General features: G+C 46.3%; 1 protein-coding gene across 1 annotated transcript; it reads right to left on the bottom strand.

Moving 5' to 3' along the window:
• Positions 1-2,445: 2,445 nt before the first annotated feature.
• EHHADH (enoyl-CoA hydratase and 3-hydroxyacyl CoA dehydrogenase) lies at positions 2,446-27,967 on the bottom strand. The gene is made up of 7 exons (XM_058031196.1): positions 27,890-27,967; positions 21,553-21,656; positions 20,654-20,826; positions 18,955-19,066; positions 18,627-18,731; positions 12,280-12,621; positions 2,446-4,929 (listed from the first exon to the last, which is right to left on the bottom strand). The coding sequence occupies exons 1-7, from the start codon at positions 27,958-27,960 to the stop codon at positions 3,659-3,661; spliced, it is 2,178 nt and encodes a 725-aa protein (XP_057887179.1). The 5' UTR covers positions 27,961-27,967; the 3' UTR covers positions 2,446-3,658.
• Positions 27,968-27,989: the final 22 nt, after the last annotated feature.

Genomic DNA, 27,989 nt, shown 5'->3' on the forward strand with positions numbered 1-27,989 from the left:
ATGGTGTCCTCCTCAGTGCCACAGGACTGTGTCCCAGCTGTGCCCTCACCTTCTCAGATCTGGGATGGCTACACCATTAAGCTCAGCCTGTCTGGGAGGAGATGGGTGCCCAGCTGCACTGAGAGGGGGCTTTGAGCCTCCCTTGGCACTGGTCACTAGGAGTGGGAGACCTTCACAGCCCTGTCCATTTTAAATATCTCCAGTGTTTATTACAAAGGAAAGAGAGTGTTATTACACTCCTGGAGGCTTATCTGCCTTTGTTTAGCAGAAATCCCACTGAAATCTGCAAACATTTAGGACCTTGCTCAGTTCTTTGCAAGCAGAGGAGAAACTGATTGCAAATCCAGGTGTCTCTTGGACACTGTCCTGATGTCCCCCTGTTCCCTGGAGCCTGCCAGCAGCAAATGAGGGATACAGCTCAGCTCCCAAGAGAACCATGGCCCAAGGAGAACCGGCACTTCTACCTGCTGGCACGAAGTCCTTCCTCTCCAGCACTGTCTCACCTCCAGAACTGCTCTCAAACCAGCCTGGGCTGTCAGATCACTTTCTGTTCAAAAGAAATAAAGAAGGAAGGTCAAGTGTGGGTTACAGAAGGAGAGGTAGGTGTTTCTGGCAAGACCCAAGTGCCCCATCCAATCTGGGCGTGCACTGCAGGGTTGCACTTCTGAGTAGCCTCAGGCAGGGAGCTCTCTGCCTCCCTTTGAAGGGCCAGTGCTGCGGGGGACTCTGATCAAAGCTAAGGCAATCCTCCCCTTTGGTGCACTCCCATTCGCTGCTGTTTTGCACAATGCCTGTGGCTGAGCAGTTAATGGAGGCATCTGCTGCACTGGCAGAGTTCACTGACTTAATTAAAGATATCCAACAATCCTGCAGCTGCCTGAGAGAGGCCACGGGTGCTTGCAGGCCGACACTGAATCTCCTCAGACTGAAAGCAAGCACCCTGCTGTGCAGAAAGCACAGACATGCAGCTAGACACCACATGAAAGCAAAAGCAGGGCCCAAGGATTAAGGAGGGTCTGGAGCCAGCTCACATTGTGTGTCACCACAGCCTCACCATGCCAGAGAACTGTGTAACCTCACCTCATGGATAGCTTGGAATAGTCAGACATGCAGCAAGTGTGCAGAGCTGGGGACATTCCTCACCTGTAGGGATGGTTTTACCTGGAAAACATTTTTAATAGATATTCTCCTACTGAGTGAAAATGGTTAACTGGTTTAAAAAGACAGGTGGGAAAACTAATACTGTACCAAGTGGTTATCAAGTTCTCCTCTGCACGGGGCTGCGTTCTCTCCTGTTAAATGAAGAAACATTTCACTCATGGGTATATTTCTGGCATCACTGCACATTTGAGCTGATGGGGACTGTGCAAGGCTGTTAACAATTCACCAAAGAAGCTCAGAACAGGCTGGTGGCTGCTGCTTGGGCTGTTGTCAGCAGGCACCAAGGGCTGTGGATGGGGCTGCCCTGCAGGGCTGAGGGTCAGGGAGCTGCGGTTGCCCTTGGGGGTGTGGAGCAGGCCAGAGGCCGGGGCTCCCAGCTCTGCCCCCGCCCTCCGCAGCTGGGAACGCGACCTCGCGGCGGCAGCAGTGTCACCGCTGCTCGTGGGGACGTCAGGCAGACAGAACGATCGATGCTGGGCTGCTCTGGTCGATGCGAATTTACAAATGAACTTCTGTCAGGAGGGACATTACTGGTGTGAACAACCTCTGTCCTCAGCAATTCCTGATGAGGGAAACAGACCCCTCAAAGGCACCAGCATACAGGTGCTGCAGGTGATGAGAAGCATTTCAGCCCCAGGATAGAAGCTGGTGTTATCCTGAGATAACACTGCAGTTCCAGAGGAAGGGCACGTCCTCTGCTCCACAGCCTCTGCTGGAAGGGAATTGCCCTTTCCCAGCTGATCCCCAGGGCGGGTGAGCACCATGGCACGAGGCACAGGAGAAGGGAGGTGAGCCTGGGCAGGGCATCGTGTCCAGAGCTGTCTGGGGATGACAGAGCAGCTGCCAGCACAGCCAGGGCTGTTGTGTAATGTGTCACACAGAGCCTGCTCGTGTGGAAGCTTCACCTCTGAGCCGAGCTGGATTGCTCTCAGCTGTGGCACACGAGTGATTAGGGGCAAACTGCCCCAATTTGCTGGGCCTAAAGTGACTCCTCCTCCAGTCCTGGAGAAAAGCCCTCCCTGGAACCAGGCACTTGAGTTGGCTTGTAACTCCTGATGGGTTTCCTGCCCTCACTTTTAATCCCTTACCCACTGGTGGACAGGAGTAGACAAAGGGCAAAATAAAATGTATTTAGACAAAAGAGGCATGCACCCTTTTCAAACACAAACTCTTCCAGAAACAGGAAAATTATCTAATTCCATCCTGTAAAGAAGGGATGGGGAAAAAACAAAAACCAAGCACATTGGCATTTTTTCCCACTCTCTCACGTGACACTATATAATCTGTCATTAGATAATCAAAGCAGTTTTATTATATTAAAATCAAAAGTTAAACATTCAGTGTGCCTGAGGAGGGAATACAGACCAACCTAATCCCCACACCAGGCTGGAAGATACATTCACTAGATGTGTGAAATGGGAGACTTTGTCCAAAAACATCAAGCCTGGAGCTAGTTTGGCTCCCTCTCACTCTGCTCTGCCCTTTGCTAGAGATCTGCCACCTCCCTGCCTGCCTGCAAGCAGTGTCCCTGCCTGCACAGCTCTTGTGCCATGCCCTTCCCAGAGCACCCTCTGACCATGGGAAAACCTGGTCAGTGCCCGGCCGTGTTTCAAGGTGGTCAGTTAGAGCCTGTTGGGCCCCAAGACCTGGTTGCTGTAGTCAGGCAAGATGCAGGGAGTGATGGCAACACATTTGAAGGGATGCCAGAAGATGTTTCTGCTTGGACAAAGCCAGGTGGGGATAATGGCAACAGAGGATGGAGTCTGGATGCAGAAAGCCAGTCATGTGCCAACACCACAGGGCAGGTTAGTCAGGCTGATGTATTTGTGGCTTTCCTGGCATTTATTCGAGCCTCCACTGCAGCAGGGAGAAGAGACAGTACCAGGGGACAGCAAGGGACAGCCCCTTGTTCTCTGCCCAGACCTGCTCTCTCCACTTCATTTGACTTTACCTCTGAAAGCTGCTGCACCCTTGTGCCATCTGTCCCCCAGCAGCAGGAAGGGAGCAGGTTCCAGTTGGCTGGCTGCAGAAGAGCCGGGGGATTGAGGGGAGGTGGCTGCACAAACTGAACTGAAGCAAACTGGGAAATAGGTTGAAGACAGGATTTGATAGATCCAGCAGGTCTTGATTAGACTGTGATCCTAATTTTCTTGGCTCCAATCATGATTGGCATTGTGGGCTGTAAATACTGCTCCCTGCCTTCCCCAAAGACAGACAGGAAGAGGAGTACAGCTCTGATGACCTGCAGGCAGTGCAAAATGAGACAGGCCTTTACCCAGCAGTGGGTGAGGCTGGGGCTGAGAGAGAAGGCTGGATGAAGGCACTGGTGACCTGCAGCAGGTGGGGGACTGAGATCAATTATTGGCCAAAATTATTTTCTGCAAAGGTCTTGGAAGGCCCGTGGCATTGTTTGTGGGCCTGTAGCACTTTGGAGTTTATTGGAGGGAGCAGTGCAATTGAAGCACTGGGTTCAGGAGATCAGCCTCCATCAGGGGAATCACAGCTTGGAGCTCTGCTGGCTGAGGTAGGACATCCACTCTTTGAGGGGAGGGTTCCCCACATCTGCCAGTTTTTTCAGAAAGGCACTGGGCCGTAGGCCGGGCACATCAGGGTGGGCCTCAGAGTATTTCTGCAGTTTGGCCAGCACGCGGGGCAGCCCCACAGTGGAGGCGTAGAACATGGGGCCACCCCTGTGCTTTGGCCAGCCGTAGCCATTGATGTAAATGACATCCAGGTGCTCTGGGCCTGATGCTATTCCCTCAGCCAGGATGGCAAACCCCTCGTTGATGAGGGAAAACAGACACCGCTCCAGGATTTCCTCCTGGTCTATGAAGCGGGTCTGGATGCCGTGGGTGTCTCTGTACTGGGACAGGAAGTTGAGGAGCCATGGGTCTGGCGTGGCTGTCCTGCCCCCGGCCTTCTCGTACAGGTACCAGCCCTTGCCGGTTTTCTGGCCGAAGCGGCCGTGCTCACACAGCAGGTCCGGCAGGGGGCTGTAGCGCTGCCCGTGCCGCTGCCGGGCCGGCGTGCCCGCGGGGAGGGACGGCCCAGTCAGGCCCTGGTCCTTCCGAGACCTCCAGCCCACGTCCAGCCCGGCCAGGTCAGACATGCGGAAGGGGCCTATCTTAAACCCAAAATCTTCAAGAACCTGATCTACTGCGTCTGGTCTGCTCCCTTCCTCTAAAAGGAAAACTGCTTGTTGGACGTACGGAAACATCATGCGATTCCCAACAAACCCAAAACAATTCCCTACCACCACTCCCACTTTCTTCAGGGCTGTGGCCAGCTGCATAGCAGTGGCGATGGCGGTGGGGGACGTGTGGCGGCCGTAGATGATTTCCAGCAGCCTCATCACGTGGGCAGGAGAGAAGAAGTGGGTGCCAATGACCTGCTGTGGGCGGTTTGTGGCAGAAGCTATTTCGTCGATGTTCAGGGCCGATGTGTTCGTACACAGCAAAGCTCCTGGCTTGCAGATCTTTGACAGCTTGTGGAATATTTCCTTCTTCAGTGCCATGTTCTCAAACACAGCCTCGATGACTAGGTCTACATCACGCAACAGATCGAAGTCCACAGTGAACTGGAGACGTGCAGGGTTATGAAAATCCAGGATCTGGGCACCCCCCTCTATTTTCATAGCCTCACGTTCCAAAAGGAGCATGACAGCTTTTCTTCCCTTGTTGAGATTCTCCAGATCCTGCTCCAGGGCTACCAAAGGTATGTTGGCCTTAACCAGAGAAGTCACAATGCCTCGGCCCATTGTTCCCAGCCCTAGGGATAAAAGCAAGATAGAATCAAAGATTATGAATAGCAAATTAATCTCCTGAAAGTAGCATTTCCTTTGTATCTCCAGGATAAAAAGTGGAAGCCTCTTGAAAACAAGTAGTGCATACATAGAAAACAGATATTGAAGACTGGGAAAAAGGAAGGTGAATCTGCTCTTTCAGTGAGCCTAAATGTTTGAAAAGAGGTAGCACAAAGGCAAGTTAGTACCCTCACAAGCTTACAAAATGCCAGTGGGATTCACCCAGTGTGCACAGACCATGTGATTCATGTCTCATCTCTGCAAAGTTTTACACCTATGGAAAGCAGGATCATTGAGGTGTGAGAACATGGGGATCAAAGAAAGAAGCTCTGAGTTACATCTGCAACCCTCTTATGACCTTCTGCAGGCAGATTCAAAGCAAGTTTTCACCCTGAGGGTATCAGTGCCTCCCTGTTCCTGTGAGATGGTCTGTTATGGGCATTGAGCAGACACACCCCCCTAGAGATTTTGACACTGGCAAAGTTCAAAGAGTTGGTTTCTCCCTTGTCCTTCCAAGCTTCCTCTTTGTCTCCCTCCTTTTCTCCCTCTGTGCTTCACTGCGTGATCTTTGAAGCAAAAAAATTCAGCTGCTATTTCTGTAAAGACTTGGAGGCTGATCTGCTCTAAACTTTGTCTCTAAGGCCTCCTGTGCCTGCTCAAACAGGATGGAACCAATGCAGTGTTCTTAATCTAGATTTCAGTGTCTTCTCTCTCCTTTTAAATCACGCTGCCACATCAGTAGCCTTTTGCCTGCTGTTCACATTCTGTCAGGTATAGAGATAGGTTCCTGCCCACCAGGAACTCTTCAAGCCCTCCAACACAAGCCATTCCTAACTGCTAGAGATTCTCAAAGTCAGTCTTCCTTGTCCAACCACACAGTTAAAGCTCTTGCCCAGAATTCCTGGAACTGAGAATCCATTCACACTGTAATTTTTTCCTCCAAGGTGTGTAAATGTGCTACCCCCAGCTCATACCCCCAGGAATACCAGTGTAGAGATCACTGGCTTGGTCCTTTGCACCAGCTCTGTCCTCTGTGACATTAAATGAAGCTGCACTTTCCTGTGACACATGACCCACACCACTGGTCCTGCTCTCCCATGGTGGAGGCTTTTCCAACTAAATTAATACAAATTAGTGAGGGAAGGTCAGCACAATTTTACCAGCTTTGATAGTGCAAAGCCTCTGAATGGGAGGATTACTAATATCCTAAATATAGCAGCAACCAGACAAAGTAAAGGTTTGTTATAATTCTGTAAAAATGATTTTTTTAATCTCAGGTTTACAAATGAAAGTCAGCTAAACAAATAAACAGAAACAAGGGGATTAAAAATTTTGTCTAAATCAGCTTTATAAAAAAGAGCTGAAATGATGTCATCATTGAAACAAGTTCCAGCAACCAAGGTCAGACAAGGTAGGGTGTTTTTCCTGCATGTTACACACCCTTGGTTTAGTTCTGCCCACCTTCAGCTTGTGTGCACACAAGACATTTCAAACATTCCCTGCTTAGCCACCAGAAGATGGGTTTTACTGGCATCACTAGCTGGCAGCCTGCTTACAAACCATCATTACACTCCCAAGCAAATGCTGAAGTTCCTTTCAAGGAAATTAGATTTGCTATTTCATAATCAATTTCTACTGCAAACTAATTTGAAAATAAATCTAGAATAATATGAATCAACTCTTAGTAATTCAGTGTCTATGCTTTGCTGGCTGAAAAAACCTGAACATGAGTAGTTCCTCCCACTGTGCTCACTCTCCAGAGCCTTTGATGCAGGAGCAGGCACATTTAGGGACAGGTTTTCCCTGGCTTTGGTGAGCCACACAAAGTGATTTCTTCCTGCAGAGCAGGAGGGTAGCTCCCCCCCAACCCAGCCCCATCTGTCAGGCTCTCTTTAGCCATCAAGCTGAAGTGTTTGCAGTCCCACATGGCTCCCTCTTGAAGTCTCTTCTTTCCCACTGTGGAAGCCTAATGTTTCTCTCTAGAATTTCCAAGTTCTCCACACATCCTGGGTCTTATGCACTCCTGATCCAGCTTCAGTCTTGTGACTGCAATCTTAGTGGTTCTCTTGCCATATGAACTTTTCCTAATTTTCCACACTGCCTTTTCCTAAATCAAGACCTCTTTTGTGAGCAGCTGTTCCCCAAGCTTCTTTCCCAGGGAAGCTCTGCAGTGGTGGCAGGTGATTCCCCTGGCTGCTTCCATCATGAGTACTCCATATAGGTTTTAGCCATCCCAAGAGAGACAGGCACACATGCTTGTAGTACTACACTTTCTAGGCCACAGGAACAGGCTTATAGATAAGATATGAGCTTGCCAAGCTTGTTTCTGACCTAGAAAAGCTGTCTCTCAACTTCCTACAGAACTCTGCAATGGCTTGTATGAAATGATGTTTAATGAAGCTGGCAGAGATAGTAATGAAAGCCCCAAGGGGTTTGTTACATTAGAGCTTGCACAGCATGATTCCCCTGGAAATATTTCCTAAAATTGGGCTATAAAACTAAGGAGAGCTTTGGCTATCTAGCAGCAAAAGAGGCATTTCTGGGGACTCCTCTTTTGCAATTCAGAAAGCCAAGTGAACTTGGGGAAGAATATGTTAGAGCAGAAAAAAAAGGCAGGGGATCATTAGGCCTTACATGTGTAGAAGGCTGTGGAGAAAGAGGTAGGGAGATGTCTCATGCTCAGCTCAGATCACACAGACTGAAACATGGTGAGGAACTGCTCCAGAATTTCTGCTGTGTGCTGCATTTTCTTACTCAATAGTGCTCTCCCTTCCCCCAAACCAGGAAAAACCCTTATTCTCCTCTTCCATGCAGGGGACTAGTTTCATGCACAAGGCACATCTTTCCAAAAAAGACTGAAATCTGCTTCAGGAGCAAGAACAGTTCCCAGCCATTCTGCTCCTGGTCTTTTATTGTGAAATGAAGCTTTGACATATAATTAAAACTACACTTGTACATATGTAATTTCAGGCCAAATATGGGTATAACAAATCCATTTGCTGGGCAAGCTGAGTGAATAATGATGGTTAATTATTGATCTGTCACGTGAGGTATTTAGAATATGAAAAATCATACAAAATTAATTGAAGGACTTTAAAATACAAATTTCAAAACAAAAGCACTTGAAATATGTACAAGGCAGATCATGTACAGTCCCACACTACAGAAATACCTATCTGTGAAAAACACTCTGAACTACAATGAATATTTGGACATTAAATAGCCTGGCAATTGAAATAATTCTTTACAGACTGCTAAAAATATGCAAGGACTGTTCCAGTTTTCCTGATAAAAACAACAATAAGCAATTGGCAGTAATGGGCTGCTGTAGACAGGGGCTGCTGCTTTCTCTGTTTCAGGGTATCAGTTTCAAGCAGAAATAATGTGATACTCCAGACAAGCAGGGAGCTGAGGGGAGATGCAGCTGCAAGGGACAGAGAGAAAAGAACCTTCTTTCTGGGTGGTGAGGAACCAGAGAAAGTGAAAAGAGGTGGGAGCCAAGAGTTCAGAACAACAAAAGCAAAGGAAAGTCAACATGAAAAAGTCAACATGGTCTCCTCAGTTGCTTCTCACCATGCAGCAATAAGAGATGGAAGCAGCAGCATAATGCAACATGGTTTTAGTGTGTGAAACAGCACAGCACTGTCTGAGGGAATGTGGGGTCTGCATGATTTCTAAGGAGCCTAAATTGAAGCAGCACCTTTCTCTGACGGACCTCCTCTCTGCAGTGAAAATAGAGAGACCCAGGGTCACCTAGGGTAGACTCAATACTGGCATGGATGAGCAGCACTGTTTTAAAAGGTGTCAGTCCCTCAAAAATCATCCCTAGGATTTGGATTTCTGGTGCTGCAGGGATGTACTTCAGATCAAAAACATGAAGTTACAAAACACTGTAGAGCATTGTACTGGCTGGAGAATTACTTTTTGTTTCAGTCACCTGAAAGAAAAAATACAATTGTGTTGGCATGCTCTCTGCCTGTCTCTAATGGACTTACAATTTCACTTATATCAAAAGGAAAAATAGGAGGGAAACATTCCAGAGGAAGGGAAAAAAGCACAAGATGCAGAAAAAAGGGCTAGAAAGCAGTGACACTTCGGTGAGGAATTCAGGGTTAAAAGGAGGTGATCAAGAACCTCCAAGATAAGTTACATCACATGAAATGAAGTATGACATGAACAAGAGTGTAAGCAAAGCAGGCCCTACTGTTGGGACACAGGGGCTGTGTAATGAGATCAGTGATTCAGCAAGGGCTGGAGCCTGGGTGAGTGTCAAGGCCCTGAGTGCACTGATGGGATTTGATGTCCCTGAGCAGCCACACCTGGAGCTTCCACTCACCTGTACTGCCCATTGCCTCTGAGCCCTATTTAAGCTCAGACTTGGGCTTGTGCCCCCTTCTTAAGCTTTCTTGGAGGAGCTCTGGTGGCTTATTGTGGTTGTGGTCACTGTTGATCCAAACCTCAGCCTGCCAGACTAACGTCCCACCTTTACCTTGGACCTGCCTCATCCTGGGAGCTTTGCTTGATCACCTGTACTCCCAGTAGCTCCTGGCACCATCTCTGGTCCTGCCCTGCCTGCCTTGCCCAGGTACTGTACATTTTGATGCAATAGCAGGTTGTGCTGCCATCCAGAGGGAGAAATGGGTGGGCAGGATCTTCAGGAACAGGGAAGTGTAAAGTTCTGTGTGTGGGGAGGAATGGTGCATAGTGGGGCTGGCTGCTGGAAAGCAGCTCCCCAGAAAAAGCTCTGGGAGTGCTGGTGGACACCAGGCTGACTCTGAGCAGCAACATGGCCTTGTGGCAGAGCAGATCAGTGGTATGTGGAGCTATGCCAGGAGGGGTCTTGCTGGAAGCTTGAGAGAGGTGATCCTGGCCCTCTGTGTGGCATTGGTAAGAATGTAGCTGGAGTGCTGGGCTCCTCAGTACAAGAGTGATTGGAGTGAGTTCAGTGAAGGGGAAATAAGATAATTAAGGGATTGGAGTATGTCTCATGAGGAAGGGCTCAGGGAGCTGTGACTTCAGCACAGAGAAGGCTTGGGGCATCTCACCCATGTGTATGCAAACAGAGAGAAAGGTACCTGGTAAAGGAGATGGAGCCAGGCTCAAATGGCCCCTGGTGATAAAACCAGAGGTCATGGGCACAAGCTGAACATGGGAGTTCCAGCTGAGCAAAAGGAAACAATTCTTTTTAGTCTGGGCCTGACTGAGCACTGGCACAGGTTGCCCAGGGAAGTTGTGGAGTCTTCATCCTTGGAGATGTTGAAGAGCTGTCTGGACATGGTCCTGAGCAAGTGGCTCTAGGTGACCCCATGTGAGGAGATGTTAGACAAGATGACATTCAGAGGTGCCTTCCTGTCTCAAGGATTCTGTGGTTCTGCTCCCTGTTCTTGTCAGTAGCTCCCCATCCCTGGGGTGCAGCTGCTCCCTGCCAGTAGATAATTAACTGGATGTGTTAATGTGGCTCATACCAAGGTTGCCTGTTACCCTGGGCATGCTCAGCAGGAGCAAGGAAGAAACACTTTGGTACCTGGCTATGGTGTAATTACTCCTGGAATGCTGCTCCCACTTTGGTTATGCACATTTTATGAAGTGTTGAAAAATTTGTGGAAGTTCAGGGTAAATCAAATGACCAGAGTGTGACAGATTGTACTTTGCAGCAGAAGTATCAAAGCACTTAGTTTATTTCTTCTGCAGAAGGAGGAGTTAACTTGATTGTCTGTAAGCAGCTGTGAAAAACACTGAAACCTGGAGGTGAAGTTGGGGCAATTTCAGAAATCTGTCCAGAGATGAGTGGCAAATACTTAATCCAATGGAAGAGACATGCAGCCCAGCCAATTCTGCTTGGAAATAAAGTACAGATGATGTTTCTACTAGAAACTTTTAAATAGAGGTTGCATTTGTCCTCAGAATTCCCTCTAGCTCAGTTACAGCCCCAAAATAGGCAGCTCAGCTCTAACAGCCCTTCTGGCTAAACTGTCACTGTGATTTGGTCTTTGCAAGTGTGTTGTTCTGGCATGGTTTAGCAGCACAGAGTAGAGAATGTCCCTCCTGGTCACCTGGTCATTCCCCCAAACTCCAACACAGGCCCTCCTGTCAAAGCACACACTGCAAGACTGACAAAAGTGTGTGTCCAAACTTCTGTGCTCTTCAAGTCATAGAACAAATCTGGTAACAATTAATGCCTCTTTACCTGAATGTTTTAACAGCCACAGATCCTTCTCACAGGGTTTGTGATGCTTAAAACCCATTTCTATTAAAAATATGGCATGGCAGCTAATGAAGAGAATTTCCAAAAAATTCTCCATGGCCTAAAATGAGTTGTCAGACAGATCAAGAGCCCTGAGAAGCACCCAGAAAAAAAGCAGTGTTGATCTGGTGAGATTTCCTTGAAACAGAATGGATGTTTTCCAAGTGCTCCATTACTTGTCTAACCATTTTTGAGTGCTACTATCAACAGCTAGAGCTGAAAGATATTTTTTTTTAATCTCAGCAGTGCATTGAAGGTTTTATTTAAATTGCTCTTATAAAAAATTAATGAAGGCATTATCTTGCTGGGCTACAAAATGGCAGGAGTGGATCCCAGTGAGATGAAATCTTCTTAAAATACAGCTGTCAAAACATTTTTGTATTAATATATCCTGAGTGACTCTGTGCACATGCACCTGCAGTACAGAACTAGTCCAGGAGGAGGAGAATTTCCTACAGACCTGCTTCTAGCACGAAGCAAAAACAGGTCTTGGTGTTTAAAAGGGAGCAGACTGCTTATGGTCCACACACAAAGCTGTAGGGGGATAGAATATAAGAAAATAAAGATGGTGTAGAAAGTAATCTTACCCCTAAGGAGTTGCAGCTGGGCCAATTATCAAAGATTAGGAGCAGGCCTGGCTTTAACAGGCCACAGCTGTAAGCAATGAGAAGAAGATGCTATAAAAGAGTGGGGTGGCTGGGTGAGAAGGGAACTGGGGTCAGTGGCTGCTTTGTGAAGAAGAAAGAGTCAGAGCTCTGAGGAGATGCCCATGAGAAACACCAAGAAGGTATGAAACTTTTGAGATAAGGTGATAACAGTATGGAACCCCTGCCATAAGATGACAACACAAAGCTGTCTCTGAAGTGAGAGAAAGCTGTTCCTCCAAAGGAAGAGGAGACTCCAGGTGCTAATCTAGTGGCATGTGAGTTGCCATCTGAATTTGGAGCTTCCCAAAGCAGTGACAACTTCACCAATGGGTGTGGAGTGTGTGATGGGTGCGAGTGCCTGCTGGGGACTCCCACGGAGCTCCTGGCCGCGCTGGGTGCCCGTCCCCGCAGCTGGCTGTGCTTACCTATGACGGCGGCCCTGCGCACGGGCTGCGGGGCAGCGCTGCTCCAGGAGGCCCCGCCGCGGGTGGCCCAGCGGCGCACGGCTCTCTCGGCGAAGAAGGCGTACTGCAGCGCCTGGGCCTGCCCCGAGCTCAGCAGCACCTGGAACAGCTCCCGCTCCCGCCGCACGCCCTCGGCAAAGGGGCTCTGGGCGGCGGCTCGCACGGCCTGGCAGCACAGCTCCGGAGCCAGGCACCCCCGCGCCTGCCGCTTCACCTTCGCAAGGGCTTCCTCCAGAAACGCTTCCATGTTGGGCAATTTGGGGACCGGCTTAAGGCTGAGCCTGCGGGGTCCCAGGGGCTGACCTGGGAGAGAGAAATGGAGTTACAGAACAAAGCAGCCCCGTCTTTTCAGATGTAATATTTCCAGACCCTTTTCCACAGGCTGGGATGGCAGTCTGCCTCCTGTTCTCCAATCCCTGCATTAGGGCTTGCATGGCACAGTGAGCTGGGTCTAGAACTAAAGCTTCTGACATTTCTCCTTATTTCTGCTTGCTCTGACAATTACGATTTTTCAAGTTCCTTCTCAGACTTCAAAAAAAGTAAGACTTTGTTTTCAAATAAGTAATTCTCTCCTTGCTTTTCTCAGCTTCAGAGTGCCCTGACTTTCCAGTTCTGTCCCTCTACAGTCCTAGCTGCCACTTTCATATGGATCTTTCTTTAGGCTTCAGTAATGAAGCTTTCCTCCAGTATTGTTCAATATTCAGGACTCAGCTGACATTAGCCAGAGGCCTGACCCAGACATTGACAGGAGAGTGGAAAACACACCCTGACTTCTTCTCTGACTGAAGGAGCCCCTCAAGTCACTTTGGGACTAACCAAAAGGAGATCTCACTCAGCATGAGTTTGGCAGCAAATGGGAGAGTTCATGTTTGTGTCAGCAAGTGATGAATCAAGCAGCCACACAAATATGTGAAGTTTATTACAGACAGAGGTTGCTATGGTGATACCTAGACAGGATTTTAATTGGGAGAATATAGTTATGGTTCAGATGCCAAAATTTTCTGTCATCTTTGTAAGTACAGAGCTGGCTATACTCAGGTGTTCCTCTGCTCTAAAGGCAGCTTGCTCAGTAAAGACCAGGGAGGAACAAGTTCAGCAATTTAGGAGGTATCCCCTTGATACTGCAGCACTGTCACAAAGACCCTGCTGCCATCCCAGCCATAGGCAGATCATTAACTGCAGCATGGCACTGCAAGGATTGCTAGTGCTGTTCCCAGAAGCAGCCAGGACTGCCACCAAAGTCAGGTGGTGGCCTGAGAACCTTATGCTGAAGCTCTCTGGGGACAGAGTCTCATTGCTCTGGCCTCTTAGATGAGCTCTACCATGGGAGCACACTTCCTTCCAAGGCAGCATTTTGCATATAGCTCCTCTTTCTCTTCCTGTTGTCTGAGTGAGGGAAGTGCCAATGCACCAGCAGAATACTCAGGAAACCCTACAGGGATACTGAAGAGCAGGAATAATGGCAGTCCTGCAGGCATGGCTGCCTGAGATACATGTCCTGACTCTTGCTCTTCCTCCAAGACTGAGCAATGCTTAGGAGAAACTGAAATACAAGTTTCCAGGATGAGTTAATACACTGATTTCTTGTAATAAAGGTCTTCAGAGCTCAAGTTTTTAATTAAGCCTCTTAGTGAGCACAAAAAGATGAACACTCACTGTGTAAGTAGCTTCCCTTGTAATCAGAGTTCATAAAAATGTTTTCAACATTGACAGTGGATATAATTTGTACCAGCCAGTATTGCAGGATTATATTTATTCCAAAATAAAGGAACAGGATAATGTTCCTTTATTTTGGAATAATTTTTTCCCCTAAGTTTTTAACCCAGAAATGTTCTTTATCTGCAGTTCTTTATTTAGGACTTAAATAGTGGGTTATATTCCATCACAAGAGGAAAGCTCAGGCTTGTCCCAGAGAGCTGATCTGATGGCTGGAAGATTGGGCAGATCAAGGAACTTCATATGACATCCAATGGAAAGGGCTGGTAAAAAAGGAATATCACTGGAAGCCTTTAAGCTTGGTCTTCAGACAGCAAATAATACTGTAAGCACAAATAGTGATGGGGGACAGGAGACAGTTCTCAGACTAAAAAAAAAAAACCAAAAAAACCTCAGGGTCCTGTAGTAAAACTCTTATTTTAGCTGCAAATTGAATAGGTTTTCTACAGCACCTCTGTGCAATATCTCAGTTTCTGCAATGCTAATAAAAATGTAGGACATGTTTATGATGAGGGAAGAATTACCAGAATCCAAGTCTGGGAATAAGAGATCAGTGTGGGACACCTGCAGCTTGATTTCTAAAAGCAAAGCAGCAGGAAGATGATGAACAGTGCTGCAGCAAAAGCATCATCCACACACAGGAGTTAACACAGACTCCTGCTTTATTTACCAGGTTTGTAGTCCAGGGGGCACAAAGGGCAGATCAAATCTATAAAATTTCTGTCAGCCAATGCACCACATATGCAGGCAGCATCAAATACCATGTTATTTAAAGAAAGAAATATCATCCTAGAGTTGTAAACCCTTGGGACACTATGAGATGGCACATGCAAGAGACAGGGCCAGCCTAATGTTTTCCTCATGCAGAGAACTGCTTGTGAATTTTTGAGGAATAAAGCTGAGCCCTGCCCCTGCCCCTCAGGCTGCCAGAGAATTCCAGGCCATGTCAGACCTTTCACAAACTCTGTTTGGTGTCCACACTTGGCTAGGCTCTGTCTAAGGAAGGTGTCAGCCAGAACCTTGAGCCCTGGGGAGAGATTAAAATGTTTTGATATTGTGCATCTTGCCAGAGGTGGCTCATGGAAAGGACTTGCAGCTCTAAAGGAAAGCTTCCCTCCAGTCTCCATTTCAATTACCCACAGCAGCATCTGTTCCACCCCTAGCTTTGATGAGCCTCAGAAGGAACAACTGCTTCCTCTGCAGCAACTCCCAGTGGCTTACAGGCAGAAACTCATCACCTTTCCCCACAGATTAATACCTGGGGAGCTTGAGCTACTCCAAATTGCTCTGGTTTTCCTTGCCTCTTTGGCGCAAGGCATTGGTACTGCTCTGCTCTGAGGTCAGTCAGCAGATGGGGTCAGAAAAACAAGGGGTGTATGTGGAGAGTTTCAAAGTCTGCTGTGTGGAGGCCAGGAGCCAATTTCTCCTCCAGCTGAGGAAGACCAGAGCAGGCCAACAAGAAGTGGGCAGGATGAGATACAAACTACTGCATGTCACCAGCAGTTCCAGCCATTTGTCAATTTTGTGATGCCATCAGCTGGGAAAAGCCTGAAATGCAGCTTTGGATCACTGCAGTGATTGTCAAGCACATCTAATGAAAGGACATTCTCCTTGTCCCCAGTGATTTAGCTCCTGTCTATTCCTTTTTAAAGATTTTTTTCTTTAGCCTGCAGAAGCCAGTTTGAAGATATTTTCTTTAGCCTGCAGAAGCCAGTTTGCCTGAGAGGTCAGGGAATTATTCTTGCTTCCTATCTGCAATACATATATTCTGGTTTTCAATGAAAAATCTGACTTGGAATCAGTAATTGCCTCTGTGTATTCCTACACTCACTTAGTGTTTCAGAGCATCTTTTGAAGGTGTTCTTCATTAGGAGCAACCCATAAAAATGTATGGATGAGAATGCTCTCCCAAAGTGCCATAAAAGTAGCTCTGTCAGCTGTGTATCACAACAATAATCAAGGACCCCTGATACAGTAAGGCAGTCATTTGAGACTGATCTCTTGCCATGAGATACTGCAGCTCTGGTGCTGAAAAAGCTTTAGAAGAAAATTATTTCTGAATTGATTCTTTGAGAGTTATCTTGCAGTACAGCCTTCCCAGGAATAGAAATTCCAGTGGTGACAAAACCAGTTATTCAGCCAGACTGCTCTGTAAGAAGTCAGCAGTTGGAGCTTCATGTTTGAAAAAAATCTCCTCAGAAACAAAATGCTGCCTGCCACACAAAGCCAGTGGAATTTTGTAATGGCATTTTTGGGGTACGTTCTCTTTGGTTTTATTAAGATTATCTGAGAAGCATTCACTGAAAACAGAACTCTGTGTGAACAAACTCCAGACCAGCTATACAAGACTTCCTTCATCTCTTCTGCAGCCCTGTTTGTGCTTGATGGAGAAAAATGAAAGTTCTGCCATACCTTTGTAGGACAGGAAATTTATTAACTTTAGGCAAAGGCCAAAGCAAGGAATGACTCAAAAAGAAGCATACAGGCCCTGGGTACACCAATCTTTCAAATTATTAGATAACCTGAGGGTAAATGGTGCATCAAAACTTGTCATGGTCTTCTGCAGGGTGTAATGAGAAATTTTTCAAGCAGGAAAGAAATAGATTAGCTGGCTCACCAGTGTTTTTACTGTTAAAACATGTACTTTAAATGCCAGTAAAGCTGTTGGAAAGAGTCTGAAAGCATTTTTAAGGTTCTGTGGGAGTTGATATATAGTGTGATGTGCAACACCGTCAATGACATTACTCATTTTTGCTGGGATAACTCAAACCAGCAATAAACAGAGTGAAAATCTAATAATGAGTAAGATTGGAACAGGCTACCTGCTGGACCTTCAGCCAGGATCCTTGTATGCTTATACAGCTCAAGAAAAAAACCAAACCCATGTTGGTAGCTACATCCTCCAAAGAAGATGAAGCTTGACAATTTCCAAAGAAGATGAAGGTAAAGAACAGGATTTTGCTGGTGTTTGGTAGTGGATATAAGCTCCAGAGAGCAAGTTACCCTGAGAAATAGTGTGGTCAATGCTTCCTTCCTGAGGGTGTCCTGTAAGGCCAAGCTGGCTTTCACAGCTCTCAGCCACTGCACAATGTCTGTCATGGAAGAAACAAGCATGCAAATATCTAAACTTCACCTGATTGCACATAGCATTTGTTGGAATCCAGAATGTTTTCAGGTTTGCCAGTTCCAGCAATGTACCCATTACTCATTTCATGACACACTGCTGCTGCTGTCATCAGTACTGGCATAGATCTTGGGCAAAGCATCATTCAGAGCCCAGAGGGTACATCACAGGGAGCACTGTTTGTTGGGTTAATTTGCCTAGAAGAGTGGTAATATTTCACTGCTCTCCCAACAGATGGAGAAACAGAATTCTCATTGAAAACAGACAAACTCAGCGAACCAAAGTACCTTTGTTTTTCTTAGAAGCAGCAGTGAAGTACATCAGCCATCTCTTGCTAAAGAATTATATTTAGTCTGATGACATAAAGGAAAGAGTAAAGAGGAGTGCTCATGTCATTGATTCTGCACTAGAAAATGAAGCTCTAACATACTGTGGGATGAATACAGTGAGAAGGATGGGCATGTGCTACAGAAAACCCAGCCAAAGGATACCTTGGTGCCTGTCTGGTACATCTCAAGGTGTGGCAAAGTACACGAGACACTGATATTTAAGAACAGTCAATTCTTTGAATTACCTTAAAATATGGTGCACTGTCATCTAGGACAAAGCTTAGGCTGCCTCAGCTTCTAGCTCAGAGAAGGGGCCTTGTTTGTAGTGAGGAGAACTGGAGGAACAAAACCAACATCCCAGCTTGGACAGCATTGCCTGTAAGGCCATGTGGTCAAAGCAGGAAGGGTTTTTTGCTTTCCTGCATTCAGTTCATTGTGACAGAGCCCCAGATGAAATGCAGTGGTCAGGTTCCACAGGTACAAGGTCAGCAGTGGAAAAATGCCCTGTTTTCTCTAAAGGCAATGCTCCTCATGCTGCATGAGGAATGTTCCTCTTTGCAAGTTAACTCCAGCAAATTTGATTCTGTTACTTCTGAGATGGGGGAAAAAATCTCTCCCCATCCCTCCCATTTGCACAGGCCATTTTTTTACATGGCACCCAAAGGATTAGGGACACATACAGACCATGGATCATTAAATTGAGCACAGGATGTGCCAGCCCCTCCACTACAGGGAGAAAGTTATTTTTGCTCAGCCATTATGGATGGTGCAACCAGAATGCATGCAATGCCAGCTGGGATCCAGAACTGTAGCTGGATAGAGCACTTACCCCCCAAAACCTGGGGAGTGCAGCATCCCAGAGGAGCATCTGAGTTTGGATAGACAATTAAAAAGCAGGAGGACTTGGTATAGATCTGTTCTCTCAATCTCAGTTGAATTTCTGTAGCTTTCCAGCATCTGATTTTTTTTCACTTCAGACAACAGGAAACAAATTCTGCAATTAATTCTCTCTTATATGGATGCCAAAACTCAAGAATGGAGCATATAAATTAGAACAAACTGGTGGGCTTTTTTCTGCCTCTTTTCAGCCCTGAAACATCACCAATTATTTCCTGGTACTGCTACAATTTGTTCCTCACCAATCACTTTGTTTGCCAAACGGATTGCTGCCTCAATGGTGTTTTCTTCCACAATTTCATCAACCAAGCCCAGCTTCAGTGCTTCAGTTGCTGGAATGTGTTTTCCTGCCATAAAAAGAGAAATAAGGTGACTGCAGTGGAGCCTGATGGGCAATTTTGTTCTTTTCCATCTGATCAAATGACTTGTGCAGCTGGTAATTAGCCCCTCACAGGTGGAAGCAAGTAAAATTACAACCCAAGAAGCTACACAGGTAAAAGATTCCTGGTTTTTACACCAAGCTGGTATGACTCAATGCCATGTTAACGTCTATACAGACTCAGCACTTACCTGTAGTGATCATATCCAGAGCAGCTGGTACTCCAATCAGTCTGGGGAGTCGCTGAGTGCCTTCAGCACCTGGAAGTAACCCTAAGGTGACCTCTGGCAAACCCATCCGAGCCTAAAACGCAGCAAAATTAAACAAAAATCTGATCAGAAAGAGTGGTAATTGCAAACTGAGCAAAATAGAGGAAAAACAAGCAGATGTGAGTCACATTGCTCCTCTAGGAAGCCTCAGAATTTCTGCATAGAAACCTCATCCTTGCTTTTTGCTACATAAAATATTTAAGAAAAAACCCACTTGACCATTTGAAGCATTCCTGTACAAATGCACAATGAAAACATGACCTTTCAGAGGATTTGTGTGCTAGTACAGCACTGGGGGAACTGTAGGGCCAACAGCATTCCCTAGATTGACACATCTGTCAATAATGCTTGCAAGTAGTTGTTACCAACTGGAGGAGGGCAGGCTGGCTTAACTTTCATCTCCTTACTCTAATTCTTGCAAGTTTAGCAAAGAGTTGGAAGGAAACTTAAAACTATCTTGTTTCACTACCTGCCATGGAGGGACACCTTCTTCTACACCAGATTGCTCAGAGCCCCATCTAACCTGGCTTTGAACACCACTGAACTCTTCCCTAATCTTCCTTCAAATGTCTCTACCAGATTTGATATCTGGTAGATTCATGGCAGATAAGCCAGGGGGAGCAGGAAGTGTGTGGAGGTCTTCTCTTAAAAAATTTATCTAGATTTTGTTGCTTTTAAAAAATAGTCTGCACATTTTCTATTGAGCTTTTGAGATATTTTGAGTTACTTTAAGACCACTACTTATAGTTACAGTAGTCATGGCATTTCATGATGTGGTTTAGTGGGCAGGGTGGTAATTGGTCAAAGGTTGGATTTAGTGATCTTGGAGATCTTTTCCAACCTTAGTGATTCTGTGATTCCATGGTCCTCACCTTAGGTGGCACAGAGGATGATGTGCAGTATCTCTTTATGCTGTTACAGCAACCCACACTGCCACAGAGAAAGTGACTCACAGCAGAAGTGAGGGGATGGCCCTGTCAGTGAGGAGTTTGTATAAGGAGACAGGCACTGCTCAGGGTGGTTCAGCATTCCCGAGCCTTGAAGGAGGGGATTGAAGGAAAAAACCCAGATCATTCCTGAGGACTCTTCAAGCTGTCTCTTGGTCAAAGTGCTCCTTGGGGACCCAGAGCTCATGAGCAATGTAACCCTAAATGCTCCATGCTAGCTGAGTTTCAGCTGCCTATAGAAAGTAGGCCATGAGCAGAAAGAAGTGCAAAATTCACAAGGCTGGGGAAAAAAAATAAATAAGAGAAAGTCACGCTGCATGAGTCAGTAAGATACAGCTGTCTGCATCAGAATCCAGATAATGAGACCTAGGGCAAATTAACATTTGGTTACTGGAGTTCTACTCAGCCATCTTATCCTACTAGTTACTTTATATTTAGAAATGACTTGAAATTAGTTAGTAAGGCTTAGGAGAGATGTCAAGGGTGGTGGTGTAGGTGAAGAATGTCTGAGCACACAGACTTGTATCCTACAGCTGTGAAGCCATTCTCTGCCGGGCAGAGGGTCCCAGGAAAGGCACCTGTCCCTCTGCTCGTGCCACCTGCGCCTGGCTCCCGCTGCCTCCAGCAGCCCCTGTGGTCCCCAAAAGAACATTTCCCTGCGCGGGCTGTGTTACCTTCACGTGTGCAATGCGGTAGTGACAGCCCAGCGCCACCTCCAGGCCTCCGCCCAAAGCGACGCCCTCGATGGCCGCCACCACCGGCTTCTCGCTGCTTTCGATGAGAGACACGATGGGGCCCAGGGCACCTCCAAGTCTCTTCGGAGCGGAGAACCCTCGGATGTCAGCTCCTGGGGGAGCACCAAAAGATTAGCAGGAATTAGTAGGCGAGGCGGTGACTGGAAGAATCCTTCCCTCTGTGCCGGCTGCTCACAGATGCACAAGCCCTTGCAGAGCGTGCAGCTGGCAGGGGAGGGGTTAACAGGAATCACCCCCTTTTGGGACCACCTTCAAGGAACCCTGGATCTTTCACAGAGCTCCGAGGAAGGCTGAGTACAAAAATACAGAGTAACTGTAAGGATCATGTTGTCACTGCAGAAATTTGCAAACATTCTTGGTGTGATATTGAGCCTGGAATAGTTTAGTGCAAGTTACTATGAATAAGCAATATAGAACTACTCAGAAATTCCCTAGCTTTTCAGGCTTCTTCTGCTGGAGATCTGTCATTCACCACTGCCCCACTCTAGGTACATTCCGTACACTAGACCAGTAAATGGTCCAGATATTTTACATAAACAAAGCTATGGAGACTGAGGAAACACCAGGATGTTATGGAGTTGAGCAGCTGTCCCTCATTTCAGAATGAACGGCCAGTTTACTTCTGGCCTATTTCAAGTTCCAGCTTGTTATGTGCCCCATGTCAATTGTAGTACAGCAAAACAGGCAAAGCACCCTCTCTTGTGGCCATTTTGAGCCAAATCAGGACTTCTGTCAGCAGTGTGATGAGGCAGAGAATCTCCAGATATGATGGGTGGAGAGTGTTTCATCTTTTGCTCAGCTTGTGTTTGATGTCTTACCTGCACTGAATTTCCCATTTTCACCACAAATCATAACAGCTTTCACTGAGGGATCTGCATCTGCTTTCTTCAGCCCATCCTCTAAAGCCTGGAGAACTGCCCGACTGAAATAAAAAGAGATTCAGTGAGGAGCCATCAAATCCATCCCCTTCCAAGGGGTGTGTGTTCACTGAGCAGCCCAGTGGAAATGAGCACCATGTCCAACAGGCAGCCCCCATGCCTGCCTGCTGCCTCTCCAGTGAATCCTGCCCTTATTCTCCCTCCTACTCCAAGGACAAGCACCCAAACCCAACAGGCTGACTGCTCACCTGTCAGTCACTGCCTGGAGAACTCATCTTCAGGCTGTGACACTGCTGTTTCCACAACAAGCAGCACAGGAAAATGTTCTTTTGAAGATGTCTTTATGAATTAAACATTCAGATTTTCAAGAAAACAGTTTAGCATAATTTAGAAGTAATTAATGCTAAACCACTGACAGTCTAAGAACTTTTTGAAAGGAGCTGTAGGGATAAAAAAGTTATTTTTCAAACACCTGACTAAGGCTCTGCTGATGTTAATAACTCTTTCATCTTGTGAAGAACTGCACATAGGTCTGGACTTAAACTGGTGTGGGATCCTGTCAAAGGGAATTTGGGCATGAAACACTACACAGAACATGTCTTGACTCATCTGAACAGGTAGCTCTGCAGTAAATATGCCCAGCAAAGAATTAATGAAGAATTTCAAAATGGATCTGTAGAAGCATAAATAGTGGTTTTTTTCAAATCAGGTATTTAAAAAGTCTGACCCAACTGAACGTCCACTTTGCATTTGCTTCTTTAAAGTTAATTCATGTTTGTATAGATGGACTTGGAGAACCTATTCTGTTTTAGAAGGTGGTAACAATAGTGATAGTGGGTAAAAATAGAAGCATTAGGACTTTAGTAATAGAAATATTAATACAAATTTAATGTATATATATGATTTAGATACTAAAATGTACTGCTATACACACATACTGATATAATTTGTGAGAGACTATTCTATGTAGAGATGCCTCTGATAGAGAAAATCTGAGCCACAAGCAGCTGGAGGCTGGAGGAATATCCAAGAAATATCATCCACACTTTTTCTTTCATTCTAGGAAGAAAATCAGCTTTTCTTCCTAGACCTTCTCCAAAGCCTGGGCCCAGCTCCACATGTGAGCTTGGTGCTGAGGAAAAGGGAGCAGAGCTCTGCTGATGCCCAGTGGAGAGCAGCAGTGTTAATTACACACAGCTAATCAAAAGGCCTGAGGCACAGTAAGCTCGTGCACGTTGCTCTATGTGTTAGAGGGCATTTCATCTAAAAAGGAAACTTGTAGTGAAATAGATGGAAACCACATCATTGACATTTTTACAGAGCAATGCTTGCAGAATTCATGTGGGAATCCATAGTCTGCAAAGGGAAACCTGAAGGCCCAAGGAGCTCCCAGCTGTGTGAAGGAATCCCAGCCAAGCTCTGCATATTTCTCCTTCAAAATCAAAAAAAAAATTCAAGACAAACCATTGGCAAAGTCTCTCAATCAGGGCCCTTGGCTGAGGAGGGCTGTCTAGGAGGGTCTCCAGGACCATCTGCTGCCTGTAGAAGGCTGTGCTACACAGAAGGGTCAGTGGGAGCTCTGAGACCTGACAGCCAGAGACTGGGATAAGTGTTATTTTTGGAGAGAGAACAGCCAGTTATGTACCAATTACCCAATGTAGACATCAAAGACAGCTCTGAAGGGTGATGTTAGTAATGGTTCTGAAGGCTGAAACTTAAAATGAGAATAATTTGGCCATGGCAAAGTAAAACTGTGAGGTGAGTCAGTAAAGGTCTCTCCACTGCATGTAGGTCCACATAGCAGAATACGAAAACATTTCCAAATTTTATACACTAAATGTGTTTTAATATGTTAAAAAATAGTGTTTTATCTCCCTCCCCTTGGCATATCTGTGGTTGCTGCTATTTGAGGAGCACCCACAGGCTGCCCCCAATGCTTGCTGCTCTTTTGAGTTCTGTTTGTGCATCAGTGAAGAGCCAGGCCACAGCCATACAAAAATCACCCAGGGGCTGGGAGATTGCAGGGAAAGCCATTGGGAAATGTCATTACACTCTACAAACCATGGGGCAAAGAGGGAGAAAAAATATCTTCCATGATCCAAACAAATGTGAAGTTACTAATTTGCAACTATTGTAGAGACAAATGGCACAGCTCCATCAGGAGCAGACAAGAAGCAATCAGTATTTCTGTGTCTGTTCCAGGCAGATGCAAAAGGCCCAGCCAGAAGGGTTGTCTGCAGCAAATGGGAAGGTTCAGGGTTCTGTGGAGGAAATCAGTTCCAAGCCCTCAGCACTTTCAACAACATATCACTACCAAAATAAAATAAAAACTAGTCATCAAGGCTGCCACAAAATCACAATTTGATCCTTGTCTCACCTTAATTAACCCAACAGGACTGTTCACGGCACTGAAAAATTTAAATCGGTACTTGCAAAAAGATCTCTTCTATTTCCATATAACTTCTTCCCAACTGGATTTTTTGTGGAATAAAAAGGAAAGAAATCAGACTTTTTGCAGTTCCTTGTTTTTCTAAGATGGAGTGATAAGTTTGCCTTGGATGTGTCACAGTCCAACAGGCAGACTGCACTGCTTTGTCACTCACATGTTATAACTGGCAGTAAAAGATGTAATTTTCAATTAAAGCATCATAGTAAAATATATGACAGTAGAATTATAAAAGCACTCAGGAGAATCCCAGTTTCAAACTGCTAGAGCATTAAAGAAACAAAAAGTTACTGTAATTTTCATAAGTATTTCATTACTGTGACACTGTCATTCATTTAGCAGTAACAATGCACAAATTCCCTCCATGCTTTCCAAGGCTGCATCCCATCCATGCAGTCAGTTCCACAATTTTGACTGCAGAAAAGTGATTCTGCCAAGGGGATTCAGTGTCTCAGGAACTCAAAACAGGTGCTGTTAAAGAGTAGGTGCACACCAGAGCAAGAGAATGTTCTTGGAGATTACCATACCAGGTTGTTTTTAATTTATGGAACTCATTGCAGTGACTGAGGTGCTGGATTTGTAACAGGGTTTTACTTTTTACTTTAATTATTTCACATTTTACCTGGAGTTTGTGAATGTGAATTTCTTTCATTTAAAAAAAAATTAGTGTAAGGAAACATGCAGCTCTGGTCCTTTTCCTTTGTATTTTTCTCAGCTTCTAATATTCTTTAAAAACCTGCAAATCCCAAACCTGAACAACAAAATTCAGGCTCTCCCATTGTCACAAGCTCCTTTTCCTTTGGATAGCTTCCTGCAGTGTTTTTCTTTGAACTAACTCCTGGGTATTACATAATCCCCTACTTGAAATTGAGTTCTTGTGTGTTGGAGTTACCTGCTCTGCTCTCCCTTCCTTCAGTGCCAGATCCAGCTGTGTGTTAGCTACTGTCACACACTGTTGTGTGACAAGTTACTAATACAGCTTGAACAGTTCTGTTCAAGTTTTATGTTCTTTCTGCACATAAATTAAGGCCAGAGTGAGAATGGCATCTTTTAGGTGGAATTTTAGAGTAGTTGTTTTAGGGAGCAGATGCTAATTAATCCCAGAATTTTCTCTCTGTATCTCATCCTGATGAGGTGCTGATGCATGGGTAATCACATTCTCCCCTCATTGCTACCTGTCTGAAGCTGCAGCTTCTCTCATCTGCTTTACATTTTCTGATTTTTAAGGTGATCAGGGTCAGAAGGACAATCCTGGCAGCCAGGGAGAGCCTTACCCAATCAAACCTGTTGTGCTGTCACACTTCATAGAATCCCACACATAAGCTGCCCTATTGCATGGCCTCCCCTATCCTCCCTGGAGCTTTTCTGTCCTTGTCAGCTCAAATGTTGAAATACTCCTTCAAGTCCTCCTAATTCCCAGTGCCAGCAGCCTGCCTCTGCTGAGGAGGGGTAGTCAGTCCTTCCTTTTGCCAGTCTTGTCTTTCTGCTCCCCCAAACTCCCAGTTCTTTGCATAGCTAAATCCCTTCTCTCAATGTCATGGTCTTGCAGGTCTCTGAACACTAAACTTCTGCAAATCAGGAAAAAACCCTCCAAACAAATCAAATTTGGCAGATGCCACCTCTGCTGGTAGAGTGATTAGCTTAAAGGGGAGTCTGTGTGGGAATGGATTTGCTGCCAGACTCTCAAGTCAGCGCACATTTCTCAGGAAAGCACTGCCCCAAGGTACCAGCAGAGGATGATGTCAGCCAGGAGAAAGCAAATTCCTGCCCACCAGTGGCTTCTGAAGTGCTAATGGCCGGTGTGATGGCCCAGGAGGGGGGAAATGGGTAATGGGGAGAGGCAGGGGAGGCTGGAGCACAGCAGCAAAACCTCACCAGCCTCAGAAAGCGTTTGTGCCTGCTGTGAAATGAAATTTACAGGATTGCTCCTGTCTGTAACTTTCACTGCCTCCTATGACCTGTGCAGTCAAACATTTCCAGCAGCACTAACAAACCTGCTCCCTGTGGTCCAGTGCAGAAATGTGCAGCAGGAGCAGGGATCAGAGTGTGCTCTACCTTTGCTAGCTGCATCACATCTCAGCTAACACCTACCTGACAGCAAGGGTGTGAGAATTATGGATCTCTTTTAAAACAGGTTCTGCCCTGGCATGCCACCAAAGACCACAGACATGTGGTTGTAGCTTAATGGATCTGAAGTCTGCCAGGATCTTCTTTTTTCCCTGCAGGGCCGAGGGACAGGACACAAGCACACAATCTGTCACCCTTGGTGTATCAGAGCTGCACCTTGCTGTGAGGCACTGCAGGGCCAGGAGCAAAGGGCAGCAAAGTCAGAGATCTGCCCTGAGGAAGCTGTTGTGCTGCTGCTGCTTAAAGGCAGAGGGGACTTTAGGTTTTCTCCAGGACTTCTCAAAAGAAGGGAGTTAAGGTTCCTTAAGCATGTCTGGTTACTGCTGAAGGTTGGACTCACTGATTTTAAAGGTCTTTTCAACCTCAGAGATTCTATGATTCTTTAGGTCTGTATTTTGTATATTTCATGGTAAGGATTGAAAGTTTATAGTGAGCGCAGCCTGGAAGTTTTCTTAGACTGGTCTTGGGCCCAGGAGGTCCAAAGGATATCTTACACCTTACAGTTCTGGGCATCTTACATGTTGGGTTCATCTAAACTCATCAAGTCACTCCAAGTTTCTCCTGCCAATTACCTGAGCACGTGAAAATGTTCTTTATGCACTTCAAAACAAGTTGCAACAGAAGAATGAGCAGTGCCAGCTACAATGTAGCTTTTCTACAGAACGTCAGGTTTTATCTCCTTTTCATGCTCTTACTCATCTTTATGAGCTTCTTTTTATCAAACTTTCTCATTTGTAAATCAAGCACAACTGCAGTGGGGTTATTTTTGGCTTGTGAATACAGGCTGAATAGACACTGTGGTCACTGTTACTGAACAACTACAGCTGCTTAGAAAGGGTTTATGTGCTCCTCAGAACTAAAGGAACTAAACCCCACAACTAATGTAAAGCCAAAAGTATGTAAGTCCTTTTCAAGACACATGAAAAACTAAAATTTCAGAGGCTCCGACAGATTGGTGCTTGACTTTGTTTTCCACTGTCTCGTGTTTGAGATTGCACAGGGCCCTTTTTGACCAAGATCAGTATTTAGAAGTCAATTCCTTAATCATTTTTAAAGGCCAAATGAACTGTTTTCTCATAGCCCTGGCTGAGTTTAATGCTGGTGCCAGCTCTGCTTGCTGAACCATGCCTGATACCCACAGAGCCCTTTGCCCTCCCCCCTGTGCACACTTGGATAGTGCAGTGATTCGCCAGGCAAGCACTGAGCAGTGTGGGGCAGGCAGTCAGACCAGGAAATCTGAGCATTGACTTGTACCAAGCAGCGCTGAAAGCACTCCAGGCTGAGCTAACGCTGCCGTGCTGTGTCTTGGTGTTTAAAGACTGGAAGGTGATGAGAAATAGGCAAAGTTTTTAAACACCCTCCAGGGGAGATGGCAGAATGTATGGTCTGCTGAGCCTGGCACCTCTCCTGTGAAACCCCTCAACTAGAAATTACAAGAAAGAGCAGAAGTTATGGCAAAGTTCAGCATGTTGTTTGCAAAGCGAGATCCAAGCTGCCTCTGAAGGAGCCGCCGGGGCCTCTGCGAGCTCTGAGCGGTGCAGAAGTCCCTGCTGAGGCTCTCAGGGGCCGCTCCCTCCGGGACTGGAGGGAGCCTCGCCCGGGCTCGGGGAGAGGGAGCTCGGTGGAAAGGAAGGACTCAGAGAATCCCCCACCCGCTCACAAGCGGGCCCCAGCCCCGCGCTCCCCGCGGGCTGCCGGCGGTACCTGAGCGCGTTCACCGGCGGGTTGCGGAGCCGGATGACGGCCACGGCCGAGCCCCTCGCGTACTGCGCCATGCCGAGCGCTCCGCCGCGTCCCCGTGTCC

The sequence above is a fragment of the Melospiza georgiana genome, chromosome 10 (genome assembly GCF_028018845.1).
Source record: "Melospiza georgiana isolate bMelGeo1 chromosome 10, bMelGeo1.pri, whole genome shotgun sequence".
NCBI classification, from domain to species: domain Eukaryota; kingdom Metazoa; phylum Chordata; class Aves; order Passeriformes; family Passerellidae; genus Melospiza; species Melospiza georgiana.